At 43.5% G+C, this 17091-nt stretch overlaps 1 protein-coding gene across 7 annotated transcripts in view; it reads right to left on the bottom strand.

Annotated features, from left to right (window-relative positions):
- ctbp2l (C-terminal binding protein 2, like) overlaps positions 1-17091 on the bottom strand; it is a 103509-nt gene that overhangs the window by 12247 nt on the left and 74171 nt on the right. For all 7 annotated transcript variants that reach the window (XM_065949934.1, XM_065949935.1, XM_065949938.1 and 4 more), the window contains 3 exons: positions 8440-8594; positions 4220-4364; positions 1760-1966 (listed from right to left, as the gene is read on the bottom strand). In XM_065949934.1, the coding sequence (XP_065806006.1) occupies positions 1760-1966; positions 4220-4364; positions 8440-8594 (507 nt within the window). The remainder of the gene's footprint in view (positions 1-1759; positions 1967-4219; positions 4365-8439; positions 8595-17091) is intronic.

Here is a 17091-nt window from a genome sequence, read left to right as displayed (position 1 = left end):
TGAGAAAAGACAGGACATGTTGGTGGAAGAGAACGGGGGATGCGATGCAGCAAAGGACCAAGACTGGACCCTTACCTCTGTGATGAGGACTAGAGCCTCAGAACATGGGGCATGCGACATAACCACTAGGCCATCAGCACCCAGATTTTGAACTTTGTGCTCATTTTTTGCATACATTTGTGCATGCATCTGACTATCATTTTAAGTAATCGCTAATCATGATTAAATGATCATCCTTTAAACGATGCTAACACCCACACCCACTCACACTCATAATTAAGTGTCAGGTGGGATGAGTGTCATTTTCAGTTCTCATGTGACTTCCTCAGGTGTTTGTTGGATTGAAGTGTTTAGAGCAGGATTGAGAACAGGTTATGTTCCTGCTTATGTGTCCTTTTTTGTTTTTGTCTTTGGCTCTCTTCCTATTTTTCTTCCATGATTGCTGTTTGTTGAGAAACACTGAGCTGATTCTGAGAGCTTTTGCAGCCTCTGTTCATGAAACTACGTACAGATTAAACTGATTAGTTCAGTTTTTTTTGTAGTGATGACTTCTATGAAGTCGTTTGGGATCAGTTTATTGAAATTTGCGACAAAGAATCCAATCCAAAAGATTCCAAAGGAATAGTTGAGCTCAGAATGTATCCAGTGATCTTTGTGTAAGCTGAGAAAAATAGATATTAAATGTCCGTTTCATCATTCAGGAGGATCTTTCTGAGATAACTTGCAAAAAGAATCTGCAAGAAATAGACAGTATTACCCTAATTTCTAAAATTCAGAGATACACTTATTCAAAGTGCAATTTTCTTGGGTTGTGTAAACATCCAAAAAAGGACTTTGACAAATGAATAACTTCCTAAGTAGCCTCACATGGATTTAATAAAGTCCTAAAAGGTTGGTGTGTTTGGTACCTAAAGAGCTTCTAGTCTACAGTTAACCAACAGGCGGTGATTTTCTTCTCTCTCTGTGTTTGCTGCCTTCAGAGATGCTCAGCTGGCTCTATGTGCGGCAAACAAACACCAGGAGACCTTCACTTTCCCCAACCTCCCACTGACAAAGGACATTGTTTTGGAGATGGCCTGAGCCACAAAGACTGGGAGGATTGGGTGAGGACGAGAGAGAGACAGGACTGCCAGGACCTGCTGTTCAAACACAAAGTGTAGGAGGATGTCTGGGACCGAGGCGGTGTTAGTGTGTGTGTGTGTGTGTGTGTGTGTGTGTGTGGGGAGTGTATGTGGACACAGAGATAAGGTGGCACTCTGGAAAGGCTTGTGAGAAGACAGAGCTTCTGTCAGGGCCCACTGATGGTGAGACAGGGCAGGATGACACACAAACACGTACAGTCATTGTTAAAGCAGGTGCAGGGAGGGGATCACACACAGGCTACCATGAGGTGTGTGATTAAGGCAGGGCGCAGTGTTAAGGGACTAAAGTGACAGAGAAGGAGAGTATAAACAGAAAATGGAATAATGGAGATATAACAGTGAGTATTAGAGCAGCGATGAGAACAAAAAGTGCAGCAGAGGGAAGGAAGTGAGCCCGGAGGGAGGTGAAACAGACAACCTTGAGATAATCTGCGGGACGGGCAGAGGGAGAAAAATAACCTTATCAGGGCAGGAAAACAGAAGGCGGTTGGAGGATATGAAAAAACAGACTGGAGGGCGAGGATGTAGAGAGAAAAAACAACAACAGGAGGAAAAGTAAAAAGGAGGGGGAACAAACTAAATATGAAGGAACAACTAATAGAATACATAATACTAACCGAAGCCGATGAGGCCCAGGGTTTCGCCCCGGATGCGAGCAGCGCCAGATGCCACCTCGCGGATCTGCTCCACACTCTGGACCCGCGTACCCTCCCGGAGAGCCTGGTACAGCCAAGTGTTTCGCCGGTAAAGGTTGAGGATGTGGCAAATGGTGGAGTCGGCCGTCTCCTCCACAGCTGCCGAGGGAATGTTACACACCGCAATGCCTGAAGAAAGAAATACAAGGTAGAAATGTTGAAAATGAATCCAGCTGGAGGCGAAAAATAGGGCATGAAATTCTTTCTTTCCTGTGGAAATAAATTCTTCAGTTATTTCAACAGGATAAAAGTCCCTTTAGCATCTTGATTGCAGTCGGAGCAGATTCAGTTCAACATTAAAAAGCTGTGTAAACTTTTTTTTTTTTTCAGGATCAGCCACTTAAATTAATCATTTAAAGGAAAGTTTATACAGTATAGTCTGTCGAATCATCAGACTGATAGAGCCCGACCCACAATGCATTTTGAGACCGATAACAATACAGACTCATAAGGGGATAATTTAGGAGGTCGTTGTGATTTTTGTTTTTGTCTTTTTCACAAACATGACAATGCAAAGACACGCAAAGGCCTACTACCTTAAATAAATTAAACATTGGAATCAAAACGAGATCTGCTGGACAAAATGTGTAACCACACCTTCTCTAAAAAGCATTATTTCCTGCCCTCTATATATATTCTGTTTTGTATTGTTGAGCAGTCGCACTGATTGTAGGGCAAAACCAGCCTATTACTGAACAATATGATATATCGGTCAGGTCCACTAATTGATGCATAAAGTAACGGACGATCCAAGCCTGAGGAGATAACACCTTTACAACTTAATTAACTGATTTTTATTATTTCTAATCACAGTTCCCCTAGAATCACTTATTTGGGCAAATTATTATTTAAGGATAAAATGACACAATGGTGACTTAATATGCCCCTACTTAAAGTGGAGATAAGACACACTGGATAAAGTCAGACAGGTTCTTTCACAACATTTACGCTTGTGTTATAAGCAACTCAAGGACACTTTCTGTCAAAATCTCCTTCAGTGTAATGCTGAAGATTTTATAGGCGATGAGGAATTCATCCTCCTAACCCTGTGCGTCCACCTTACCTATCCCCCAACACCTCAAAGATTTCCATTATTAACACTTAAGCACTTCTGCCTGCCCTCGCTCTCCTCTAATGTCCTCATCCCACTCTGTATCTCACAGAAACAGCACAGCCGTCTGTGGACAGCAAAAAATAGCCAGATCCTGCTCAATCAATGGCCCCTTTTCTTCTCCCCGAGAACAGCCGTCATATCAGCGCCGCCTTCTCCAGGCACGATAGCTTTTGACTCCTGCGCTGCGAGGCAGAGCGCCTTCGGTGAGTGGGTGGCAGTTAGACACAGTATCTCGTATTGGCAGGGAAATGGCAGCTTTGTCAACTGTAAGGGCTGTTTGAGCCACCAGCCTGCTGATAGGAGCCAGTGTGGAGGTTCAGAAGGAAGTCTGAACTCTACTCTCTCTCTGTGTGTCTCTCTTCTCTTTTTCTGCCTCTTTGAACATTCGGGCTCTCAGTGGGATGTCAGCCATTCATCTGACTCTTTAATTCAGCCTTTGATACCGGTCTGAAAATCCATACAGTTAAAAAGAAAACAGAACACAATGAAGCAATCCCCCTTAAGGCAAAAACACCAACAACAGTGTGTGATGTTGTTTCGACCTTTAAGTGCAGCTTCTTGTTTGGCCAATCACTCCAAATGTTGATGTGTCAGAGTCAGACTAGTGCAACGGCATGAGGAATCATGTCCGTCAAAATTCATCTTCATTTGACCGCCGGTGTATGAGGTATCATGTCATTTATGAACAAATAACTAAAACGAGCTAATAAGCAGAGCATGAGTTACACTTCTTCTATGAAAGATTCAGAAGGTTAACTTCAAAGCAATGGAAGTGTACTTCTTACTCATGCATGAAAAACAATCATTAGTGATTGAACAGACTCACACACACAGCAGAACAAGTAACACAAGAATTTTTTTTTTATTCTTCATAGATCTTTTCTACCAATCTATTACACTTTAGTTGTAACGTTGAATATAATTATGATTGTTTATTATCATGTAGTAATGTATCATTATCCTCTGATATCAATCTATGCTCACCTTTAATGTTAAAATTGTGTAACCTCATGTAAATTAACCATCTGTTACATCCTTACGAGTGGTGTGCAAAACTGACCAAATTGCTAAACGTTGGGCCCAAAAACGGTTAAATGTTAAGCGGCCGGCACCCCCCTCATTCCAGAGTATGCTTCTGTGATAACTTACGAAGAAATCTCCAACACTGGCACAAAGAGATAATCTCCGTTGCTAACACAATTGTTGGGGCTGTGTACATCTTGGAAGCACTGATAATATTTCCGCAGGAAGCCCTTTTGAATTCTTACCCAGCTCTCCTGCAGCCTTGATGTCAATGTTGTCGTATCCGCTGCCGATGCGGATGATGATGCGCAGAGCTTTGAACTTCTCCAGGTCCTCTCTGGTCAGGGTGATGGTGTGGTACATCATGGCTCCCACTGCTTCATTGAGCACCTGCAGATGATTGAAAATGTCTGTATTAACTAATATATTCATCAACATCATTAAGATGTGTACGTAGACTTAAACATCAACAGCTTAAACATCGATACAAGTTGAATGAATAGATCCAAATCGTCCTCTTTATGAAACGTCAATCAATACACCAGCTGCAGGACATACATGCACTTATTCTTTGTATGAAAACAAATGGATTGTTTTGGATGAGTTTATTTAATATTATTATATGTTATCCACGTGTACTCAAGTCAACTTTTTTTTTTTTTGTAAGTCAATACATCTGCATTCGTTTTGTCGTTACGGTCTTTTTGCAGCCGACGCAAAATGGCCATTAGTCCATTTGCGTTCATCAGAAGACCCCATGACAATCACAAGATCACATTCCTTCAAGAGGAGCCATAATGATTATTTCCGCTTCAACCTCGGACACTTAAGAAAACGTTTAAGATTTCACAGCGAGGGGAAGTACACACATCACATGGTCACCAACAGCAGCATTTACAATGTGTGTTTTTTTCTTTTTTTTTTTCCTCCAGACCTTCACTGAAGCAGAACAAGTCATTACATTATCTCGGAGGAGCTACACTTCTGCATGGTCATCACAATCACACTCAGAGCCCGCGGGTGTTTATGGACAAAGGATCTGAGCAATTGACCGGACAGAGAGGTCAGAGTAGCAGCCAATCACCAGATCAAGATTAAGATATGATAGTCAGTGGCAGGTCAAGGAAATAAAGAACAGAAGGGAACCTTTACACCCGCAAAAATGCTTCTTAGGGGACGTTAAACCTATCAAGACACTGAAATACATCAAAAAGAAAGAAAACTGTTATCTAGCTTTTTCTCTGCATTGCTATTCTAATACTGTTACTACTACTTCAGTATCTTTCCTCATGAGGTCTTTTCACATTTTCGTACATTTCAGTCCAATGCAGGATTGTACAGAAGCCCTGAGCTGACATGCATTCACACTTTTTCTAAACTTTCCTTGGTCTTATTTTCACATCAGGGTTAACACAGCTTGTTTGTCGTGGTTATAGAATGACTTCCTGGAGATCTAGAAAAACTAAATAATAGGCTGGTAACTGTGACAGGACAGAACACAACGGATCACATACCATGCAGCCTCTGTCCAAACTCATGAGATACGTTAAGCCTTCAATAAGTCTGAGATACATTTGGTCTACCGGTTGTTATACTGAGACAAGAACGTCATGCTTAAAAGACACATATTATCCTCCTTTTCAACCAGTTTAAATAAGTCTCAGAGCTCCCCAAAACATGTCTGTTAAAACCACTCCGATCCTGTATTTGATCATGCCTATAAACCCCTCTATTTTAGCCCTGCTCAGAACAGGTGATGTCACAAAGGGAGAATCTCCAAACGGCCTGTTCGAGCACACATTTTCTGAAAAGTGGAGCAGGCAAAAGACAGAGAGGATGGACTTTTCTTATAACTGGGGGGGGGGGGGGGGGTTTGTAGACAGGCTAGGGACAAATATAATGTTAGATAACCAGCGTTGAGTGCATTTTGCATAATTATTAATTTCATAGACCCTTAAATGTAACCATAATCTAAGATCAAACCAATCAATCTGTTTTCAGAGAAAATGGCTATTCTTCATGTTGAATCAAGAAATCCAAAGAAAAGGGTCATATGAGCCACAGTTTTCAAAATGTGCCAAAATGTGTTTATTTCGTCACACTTTGACCGATTAATAATTTGATCTGTTGACAGGTTCTTTGCGATCTGATGCTTAAAAAAACACCCAAAGATGCATCTTTTCATGGAGTAAAAAAAACCCCACTTCATACATCACCCTTAGAGTGAAGAAAAAACGGTCTGAATTAAGTCACCTCAGGAGGCGACAGTGTGAAACGCTGCTTCGCTGCTACTTGACATGTACAAGGTGACCTGGCCTGTGATTCAGTCTGATGTGGAGCTACATTATCCCCCCCTTAGTATCAGCCACAGCCCCTGTCAGCATCGCTAAATAACAGCTCTGCATTCACCTCCAGCCAAACTGCATTAGCTTCCCTTTGATTAGCAGATTAGAGCTGAATTTCCATACAGTTTTTTTTATTAGAGCAGCGCCCTGGACAGGCCTTCCAGATACTTGTTCAAGGTTAAAACGCTCCATACATGACTTGTGGTAAGAGGCACAAACACTGCTGTTTTTGAGTTAGTTTTTTCGTACAAGTAATGAATTATCCAAATGGAAACTCTGACCTAATGTATGCCCCCCCCCCTCCTCAGTTCTGTAAGCAGATCATTTTTGCTTTTTAAGTCTGTGATTTCTGGTGATGCCTGAGCTTCTCTTACAAAAGCTGCAAGTCCTCCCTTTTTGGCAGACATAAACGTGAGAGGCTGAGATTCAATTTGGTGAAATCACGTACTGTAGAGTAGCTGTGTGTGTTTTTTCTTCCCTGTGGCTTACTGGGAAGGGATTTCAACTTTATGAGGTCATCCCACTGTTGAGTGAGTGTGAACGTACAGGAGATGAGAGGTGGTTGTAATGCTAAAAACAGACGTTCTCCACCTGGAAGATGTAGGACTATTTTAGATGTGCGTTTACTTACTTTCCTGCCAAGAGTTAGCTACATAAGATTAGCAATACTCAATAAGTTAATCATAATCAGATACAGTTACGCCTGGACGCCAATTCATCTAGCTTAGAATGCATCGGAGAAAGCAGAGAAAAGCAGCCTTCCTCTGCTCACAGGTAAAAAAAAACAGTAGTGGTGGTAGTGAAGTCAAGTCATCTAAGCATATTTTGTTGAATCCTAAACAGAATTACAGAGCAAAGAAAGCAAAGAACACCTTCCTGTTTCATGGCTGTAATAATTTTTTTCAGATTCTGTTTTTTTCTGTTGTTTGGGTAAAAAAAAAAAAAAAAAAAAGCAATAGACATTTAGATCAATTTCATGACTAATCTTAAAACCCCAATCGGATGAATCATCAGGCAGCGTGCAATGTGGTAGGCCAATGTTGACTCTTTGCCATTTGGGCTATTGCCCAGCTCGCCACATGTGACTGTGAGACACGAGCCCTGTGAGAAAGACCAGAGATCATCGACCTTGGATGGTGATGTTGGAGCGCAGGTGCTGCTTGCAGGATTTGGTCTTAGAGAAGTGCTATTGTAACTTGATCACGATCAGTATTCGCCTGCGTGTTTCATCATGCCCCTGTCACCCGGGAAATAAGGGATTACTGGGTAGAAGACCTGACATAACCTCAGGCCACTTTCATATTCTCCCCTTGACAAGCCTTTCCCATGAGCTTCTGTATTTTCTGCTCTGGATGGAGTAGAGTGTGGCAGCTGGTGTCTGGCCTGTGAACATCATACCGAAACTCCCTGAATTATCAGCGCTGCATCTCCGCATCCATGCAGCAGTAAGAAGAGATTGGACATTTTCAATCTACACCGCCCCTCTGGGTATCTAGACTGCAAGTTATTACTGCGAACTGCTGAATATGCTGGCGAGGTGAACATTACAATCATGTTTCTCCTGATAAGGCAGTGTTAAAACAAACAAAAAGCTCCCCGCTACCCCCTTCTCCTCACCGCCCAAGGTCTTTGATTGAATTGATCTCTATGCAAATGTTGCGTTTTTAATATGTCCCATTTTCATAAAAACAGCGAGAGGAAAGATGTAGCGGCTCTCGCTCCGTCTGCAGATGGAGAGATAGCACTTTGATGATACACATCTCTGTGGTTGTATATTGTTTTTGCAGCCTCGGTGCTGCATAAAAAGCAATAAAAGAGCCTCTACAAGCCAATGTAATTACACTGCATCCCAGCCATACAAGACTCTCTATTAGAACAATGACATGATGATGTCGGCATCGCACTCTGTACCACAAAGTGACATTAAATCATAATGAAGCCACTATATTTTAACTGGCATGTGTATATGGAGCCAATATAATGCAGTGCACATTTCAGCGCTGTGATCGAAAAAGAAAGGAGCAGACATGAGTGAGTGACATCTCTCCATAAACTTTCTGCTCGGAGCACGTGGAAAGCAGTATGTGGTGTTTGTGTTGGTGAACTTGTGTGTCTCCTACCTTCTCGTGTATTTCCTGTGTGGACTGAGCATCACAGAAGGCGACAGTCGCCAAGTCTTTCAGGATGGGCATCTCCACGGTGCAGTCGCGCCCATCCAGCAGCGCCACCAGGGGGCGGGGATGCATTGGCCCATTCATGATTTGGGGCCGAATACCTGGAGACAGATGGAGGAGAAGGAAAGATTAGTTTAGGTAGAAGTCAAAACAAACTCATGTACTTACTTAACTTTCCTATCGTTAAATGTTAGCAGGCGAATAGATTTATTTCCTGAGATTCGGGCAGTTCTGGAGCCATTAGCATTGCAATCCCAGTTTGTAAGAGTTTTATACTAATTGTGTAAAATGTGTAAACAGAAAATAAATAGTACTTTGCAAACTATAAAACTAAAACTCTATAACTGACACTCTCTTGCAGCTGGAGTCAATTGTCTTTTTCCTTGAACACTAAAAGATGATGATAACCTGCTGCCAGTTTGTGAATGCAGATGTGATTAGGATATTGCAGGGAAAAAGGCTTCTCCCAACAACCAAGGGTGGCTCAATAAATCAATGCACCTACTTAAGAGTGGATTAGACCACAGCCTCACTTACAGGAATCCTGTCGATCTCAGGGCTCCATAACACTAACATCACATGCAGAAAACCTCCAATGCAAATAGGAATATGTGACATGCAGATATGCGGGTGCACACACACAAGCACAGTTTCAGACAAAAAGAGAAGTGTATTCCCTTGTGTGTATGAGTAAAAACTACTGCGCACACGCATATGGCTGTTCTCATTTCTCAGTTCAAGGTAGAGGATCGTACATTTGCAAACCTGCAGCTGAAGAATAAAAGCAGAAACAAAGAGAAAACCTGCGAGCTACACCTTTAGAAATCATGCCCTGCCTCAAAGGAGCCATGTTTCATTGAAATGGAGGGCGCTAGAGAAAACGCTACAAGCCTTACAAAAAACCCACAGCCAACTCACATCAGCACTTGAACGCACTTAACAAAATGCGTGTCGCAATTCTGTTTTTCCTCCCCCCCCACGCCACGCTCTTTCTCCTTCCCTCCTGCCACTTTTTCTCACTCAGAGTGAAGAGGAGCCGAACGAGCTCCCCAGTGGGCCGACCTTCTCACACAACCCCGCTGAAGGAGATGTTTCGCACTGAGAAGACAGACAATTACGAGTGCTGCTTCATACAATGTTAACAAGTAAGGAGCATCAATATTCATGCTGCTGCGGAGCTGAGCGGCGTGCGGCTCAGAGGATGACAAACGGTTTCCTCCTGAGAAGCAGAGCCTCAGCGCTGCACATGTCGCGATCCTTTCTCTGGGTCTGTAGATATGGATCTGTTCAAGCTGACAAAAACGGGCAAAAAGTCACTCCAAGACGAAACTCAAACCAGCAGGAATCTCTATATGTTTCTGTGTGTTTGTATTACATCACTCTCTTACAAAAGGTGTGTACACTTTTAACTGATCCTAAAGATTAGAATGACGTCAGCCTCCTGGGTAGAGATAAGGAGCAGGGTGGAGGGAGAGGAAATGAGAGGAGAGGCCCATTAGGGACACGCTCTGTGGGATTAGAACAGCAGAGGAGGCTGATTAGGGCAGATAAAGGTGAGATTAAGAGATTTGAGATTAAGGAAAGTTGTGTGTGTGGCCGCTTTACAAACAGACTGACGTATGCAGGGAGAGAAAACAAACAGGTGGGAGGAAGGGTGGGAGGAAGAGGGAGGAAAAGGAGAAAATGAGCATGCATAAAACACACTAAACACTGCCTGTTTGCTTAAAGAGCTCCCGGGAGGCATGTCAGAGAAAGAGGCGAAGAGAGAGAGAGCACATAACTGACAGTAAGCAAAGCCGTCCAGAAGTGCAGCGTCTCAGGGCAAGTGGTGGAGGAGGAGGGGAGTGGAGCTGTCATCTCCTTGTGCCATCCTCCTATTGTCATGGTGATCACTTAACAGGCTGCCAATTTTAGCGCACCTCATTTTTGGGGCAGAGAGTTACGGTCCAAGGCGTAGACTCTTGGTGCAAGGGGTGGAGGACATGTTTTCACTCCTGACAGACAGACAGACAGGCAGAAAGACAGCCACCTCCCCCTTCTCTGTACCCGCAAGCTGCCAAACAAACAACACCGGCATCACCGCTTCATGCCTACTTATCACACTCCCGGTTCGGGACGGGTGACATGACGGCAGAGAAAGGTGAGGCGTGGCGACTCCGCTGTCTGTGCCACATCTGCGACTGACAGCATGTTGAATATTAATGGAGGCAGCTGGGTGGTAAAGACCGGGTCCATTACAGGAAACTGGCAAGGTTGCGAGAGAGGCAGCTTGTGCGTTAAGGGCCTGGAACAATGAGCTGATGAATTGATCAACAGAAATTAAAAAACAGTTCTGATAATAAATGGAATCACATGTTCCGCCTTCTGGTTATCTGCTACCCTCTGTTTTATACAACTTTAAACTGAATATAGGCTGTTTACAGAAGTAACTTGTTTTTAAAGTTGAGCGTACTTATTGTTGACCACAAGGGGGCAGGAAACCATCCAATCGAGCTGATGGACACAATTATGAATAAAAGTTGTTCAAGTATGTATCAGCAAAGGATGTGTAAACATCCGCCCCCCCAAAAAATAAAAACTGAGTCAACTCGCAGGGTTGAAAACCAGCTAGTTTCTTCTGTCTAAGTTAGTGAAGACAGAGCAGCGGGTTTGTCAGTATTTTGATCTGATGAAGATACAATTTTATGTGTGCTGTGTCAGGTTAAACTGGCATGTAACTCCATGAGCAGACTGCCAACATTACCCCGCTCAACGTCAGCGAATCAATTTGACGTAATCCACCAGCAGATGATCCTGCTTGGTCTAAAATGATATCACACCTCATCACAACAATGACTGCGCTAGATATATAGTGTTAACTTTGCTTTAGGCAGATTTTAAATTTTAATTGACACCCAAATTAATCCCTACTCAAGTTTAAATGCAGTACAGTAAAAATATTACACTAAAAGGGCTAAAAAGCTCAGGTATGGGGGCTGCAAACTTGATTTATTTGTACACTACAGTTAAAGATGCCTCGTCAATATCAAACCTGTCAATTTTATTCAACGGCTATATCCATAATGTTGATTAAGACATTGCAGAGGCTGCAGTCCTTGACTCCCAGAAAAGACTCAACACCTGTAACCTTCTACCTGCTTCATTTAAGCTGCTAGTTAGTGGCTTACACAGATTAAAGACAGCAGTGGGTCATCAGGTGAGAAGAGGCCTGAGGCAGAAGTCAGACATGCCGAACTCTATGAATCATCCAGCGGGTTTCTCTCTGACCTATCGGTGTCTCACTCTTTCAATCTCCCTCTCACTGACTCTTATGCTGCAGCATTTCACCGTATCGTCTGCAGTGTTGTATTCTCACAGATCTCTGTCAGTATGATAGCATCTTCTCTAACTGTATCTCTGTTTGCCCGCGATGTATCCGCTCCCCCCATCCTTTATCTCTCTTCTTCCCCCACCTTCTCCACCATTCCTCAGCTGTCTTAAAGAAATCACTGCCCCTCCTTCCTCTGACATTCTCTCACCTCAACTGCCAATCCCTTTTTCCCATTCCTTTTCTGTCAATTTCTTTCCTTCCCTCTCTGTTTGCTCCATCTTTCCAGGAGCCGGGTAGTGTGGGTGGGTGGGTGGGTGTGTGTGTGTGTGTGCGTGCCTGTATCCTGCTCCTGTGTGACGGATTGATTCTGATTTTGATGGAGAGGAGATGATTTATGCGGGCAGGGGAAAGCAGTGAGGTGACAGGCAACACTCCCCCTGCGCTAAACTGACAGCATGTACATCAAACCAGTCTAAACCAAGACCACTGGGTTTGTCAGCTGCACAATACAACCACACCCAATGCTGATAAATCACAACACCTTCCTTTCTCTCTGCAAACGGTTGGTGAATTAAGTCAAACAGCTTAAAAGAGACTTCAAACTCACAACCAAGGTTCATGTTTGCAAATTACAAAATCCCTGGTTACTGGGATCTACCTGTGCTATCAACTATTAAAAAGGTGTCGCCATGAAGCAATTAGTAGACATCTTAAAATCTACTTTTATTTTCACCTTCAAATGTATCTTTTATCTCGACTGGAGTTAAATATTCTGCATGGTTACAACCTCAGAGGTCTCTCCACAGAGCACAGAAATGATACCAATAAATATCTCAAACACTTTTTGTATTGAATTGCTTTGAAACACCTCCACTGTGACAAACACACTCACAGCTCTCTAATACGAACAGCTCTGTCACAGCTCTTTCAGAAGTAACACTGTGAAATAAAACAGGGTGTTCAAAAGGTCTGCCATGTTCTCTGCGGTCTGATGCTCTGCCGCCTGTTCAGCAGCGGCCGCTGGCTGTCTGACTAAAAACATCTAGAGATTCAGAGAGGAGAGAGGATGACATATACCGGTACTACAGTGCGTCAAATGTCAACAAATGTGCACATTGAGAGCTGGATGGGCAGCATGGGGTGTTGGAGGGGGGTTTGTTAGAACGGCAGGAGGCAGAGTGCTCTTAATTTTACTCGTCTATTAATTAATCCCCCTCATTTCCTTTCCTCTGTGTTCTCGCTTCCTCTGCTTGCTGCCTAACTGTTGCCAGGCTGCCAGTGTGTGAGAGAGATGATTTGGGAGGTTTTCAGTGGGGGAGGCAGCTGCTGTCATGGGTTTACCTGCCAAGGGAATACATGCATGAAACACATATTCACACACACCTCTGCTGTGTCTGGGTAATGATATACTATATCAGGTCTGGGCTGCGGCTAATATTTCCCTCATTAGTGATTTAGCTTCAATATTTCAACTTATTAATTCATGGCAGTGCCTAGAAAATAACATCCACTGGTACTGGGATGAGACAAAAATATCAATCCATCCATCTATCTCAGCGGTTTCCCAGTCCCAACCAACTGATTTCCTTTGAGCCTCCCCCACTTGTATCTAAAAAAAGCTGAGCCCCCGAAGGACCCACATTGAAAAGAAAACTGATACACTGGTGTCAAAAAATGTACATTTTAATTTCAATGTTTTCATTAGAACCTCCATTACAGGTGTGACTGATATTTTTGTGTGAGGAAAAATATATCTTTTACATGGTTCTACAGACCTTCTATCTAGATTCTTCTATCTATTTAGTGTGCTACCACTACTTTAGCAGATATGTACAAATGTAATAATAACAACCCCAGAGCAGACAGAGCCTCGCACCCAAGACCCCAGTGGTGAAACCAATGATTTCTCCATCTATCCATTATCTATACTGCTTACGCCGTTCAGGATTGTGAGGCTAGAAGCAAACACTGCTGTCATTGGTCGAGTGTCAGGGATCATCCTGGACAGGTCATTAATCAATCACAGGGCTGACATCAACCTCTTTAATGAATTTATTGCAATACTACTGAACAGTTCTTCAAATAAAATTGTTCTGCCATGCTGCATTTGTGAACATAATAAAAGCCATGTTTTGCACCCTTTCTTTATCTTGACTTGATCCTGCCAGCCCCCAAGTAAATCTGCAGAGCGGATGTGTGCATGCAGCAGGTAATATTCAAGAAAATTCCCTGCGAGCAAGTGGCGGGATGATGGCGTTCAAATCCTGCCACCGGGATCTTCATGCACATAATTAAGACTCTTCATACTCTATTCTGCGCACCAGTATGTTCTGCTCCACCTTTTTGTTTATGCTAAGAATACGTCCAATTACAAGCAGCATTGATATGCAGTTTTAATCATCGCGCTACAACCTCTGCCGCTTCCTTTTATGTCATGACCTGCCTTCTGAGCATCCCCCCTCCCATCCAACATGAAAATGTCATGCTGTGGGGGTCATGTAAAACCATTCACACTCATAGGCAAGTCCAGGTCACCAATTAACCTAACGAGCATGTCTCTGGACTATGGGAGGAAGTCGGAGTACCCGGAGGGAACACACTCACTCGCGCATGGGGAGATCATGCAAACCTCACCAAGGCTGACCAGGGATCTGAACAAGGAAGCAAACCTTTTTGCTGCGAGGTAACAGCACAAGCCACTGCAGCACCCTGCTGCCTGACATAAGATATTCTTATTAATAAATGTATTAAATGAATAATGGTATCAGCACTTTTTAGACCCAAATACAACTAATGTTTCTGCAACACTTCGGCTTCCACGACAGCTCTATACACAAACACAAGAAACATACATTATGTATGACCTTGAGTCACACTTTCCTGATTGCCTTGTAATAGCAGAAAAGTACAACATGATGATTTAAAAGGAATTCTTGTTTCTTGCAAAAGAAAAGAAAGATTCATCATGTGCGTTTCAAGGTGATAAAAATAGGCCTTGAAATCCTATTTTCAAAATCACTCTCCATTTGTGCTCCATATGACGTTACTCAAATCTTTTCAGAGCCCTGTAAAAGACACTGAGCGCAGATAGCCATCTAAAGGAGAACATTTTCACAATTAGAACGCACAACGGTTGCTCAAAATAAGAACTGGGTCAGACGGAAATTTATTTTTGAAAATCTAGGTCCTTCCTTAAAAAAAAAAAAAAGGCTTACTTGATTTAGAAAAGTGGCATCTATGAGATCACTTTTCCGCCTGATTTTCTGTTTTTTCATTTCAATCTCTCTCTGTCATCAGTATTTTGATTCTAATCATTCCTGTAGACAAATACTTCTGGAACCAGGACTGAAGCCGGGCTGGATGCTGTGGTTCCTGGGCCAGCAACACTTAGTCAGAGTTTGGCAGCAGGACGCAACGGAGCGCCGCACTGAGAGGATGAGGCCAGAGTTTCCATTATGTGGGGAAGAAAGAGAGAGCAGGGAGTTTTCTTCCTACCACTGGCCTCTCTGCTGCTGGTGTTATGTTGCCTCAATGGAGAAAGGAGGGCAAAGAAAAGAGAAAGGGAAACGCAGTTGTGTTGTGGTCAGGAAAAGAAAATACAAAGTGAAGAAAAAGCCGAAAGAAATGGCCAGTGAAGTCACTTTAGCGGTAATGGGAGACCAGATACACAATACGATCATCATCTCCTGCCACCGGTAACCTAGCAACCCCAAGCTGCTGTTTGCAGGTGGCTCCTTCTTGACAACAAGGCTGCTGCTGCTGCTGCTGCTGACCGCCGACAGTTACAGCCATTTACTGTGCCACTGTGAGCAGCACTGAAACATGACCCACATCCTCTGGTTAATGCAGCCAGTCAAACAGGGGGAGGCTTTGTGTATGTGTGTGTGTGTGTGTGTGTGTGTGTGTGGTGGTGGTGGTGGTGGTGGTGGGGGGGGGGGGGGGTATATTATATTGGGGTATGTGGCCTGTGCACCTTTGTAACGTTTTGCTGTGAATGTTTCACTTTAAATCTGAATCCAGAACATCATCTTTCTGTTTATTAGCAAAGTGTGGGATGTAGAAATAATCCAGGTTGCAGTCAACTCAATAAATATTGCAACCAAATGATGATTTTTGCTGTTTGAACCAGCTCTGGCAGTTGATCATATCAGCTGTAGTTAATTAATGATAATTCTCCAAATAACTCGCCCAAAGCCCAAACTAAAAATTGGCTTCTGCGTTGCTAATGTGCTCCCCGCGAAATTGGCATCTGTGCTTAGCCAAATATAATTTGTTGGACGAGAAGAAACAACAGACAACCATTTAGATTAGTGAGTGGACTGCGTGTTTCTGGCAGTTCAGCATGGATGTTAAGTTTTAACAAGAGACGATCTAGCTGATGGCATCCAGTCAGATTCAGAAGTTACAGTTTTTGGAGCGAGAAGCTGAAGAAATGAAGAAAAACTAGATGATGAAAAGATGATTCTAAACTGTGTTCGTGTTCAACAAGATGTAGAGGAACTTTAACGCCTTATTTCGTGAAAAGTTTGCAACCAACGTGTGCAGAAAGGGTTCTCATAGAGGCAGAAGTTGCAAAGACAGATCTGCATGTACACAACAGGAACTCACAGGCATGGATCGGGCAACGAATGAATAGAAACCCACACACACAGCCTTGGCGGGCTGCCAGCAGCTCTGACTGTGGAGTAACAGAGAGGACTTGGCATAATGCACAGATGTGCCGTTGGGTCAAACAACACTTTGTTTTCCTTGTTGGAGTTTCCTCCCTCTTCATATGGCGCTCTGCCAGAGTCATACTTCTAGTTTACTGGGGCTGAATTACTCATTTACTACTTTACTACACACACGCAAACACATACACAAAACCTGTCATGAACACACACAGAACCTTCATCTGCCAGTGACAGCACGAGGTCACTGCATGAGTTGTAGTGGCAGAAGAGAGGAGGTGAGGCGGGTGAGGAGGGGGGCGGGTGTAAGAACCCTTTGTTGGCAGCCCTTCCCTCCCTTCATTTCCCCAAAAAGTAGCACACAAAGGCCACTTGTCCTGGACTGCCAGTGCCCCACCCCTGTCACCACCCGGCTGCCAGCCACACCAACCCGTCCACTGCCAAGAAAACGAGCGAACGCCTGTTTTTAAATAGTGCCCTGTGTGTGTGTGTGTGTGTGTGTGTGTGTGTGTCTATGGGCGGGCCTAGCTCGCACTCCACCACGGGACAAAAGCGGGTGTCAACAGCATCCATGGCACTGACCTCCTACCCCTTCCTCTCTCTCTCTTTTTCCCGCTC

This window comes from Labrus bergylta, chromosome 21 (genome assembly GCF_963930695.1).
Source record: "Labrus bergylta chromosome 21, fLabBer1.1, whole genome shotgun sequence".
Classification (NCBI taxonomy): Eukaryota; Metazoa; Chordata; class Actinopteri; order Labriformes; family Labridae; genus Labrus; species Labrus bergylta.
The sequence above is the reverse complement of the archived record's forward strand: the minus strand, read 5'-3'. Positions and strand labels throughout refer to the sequence as shown.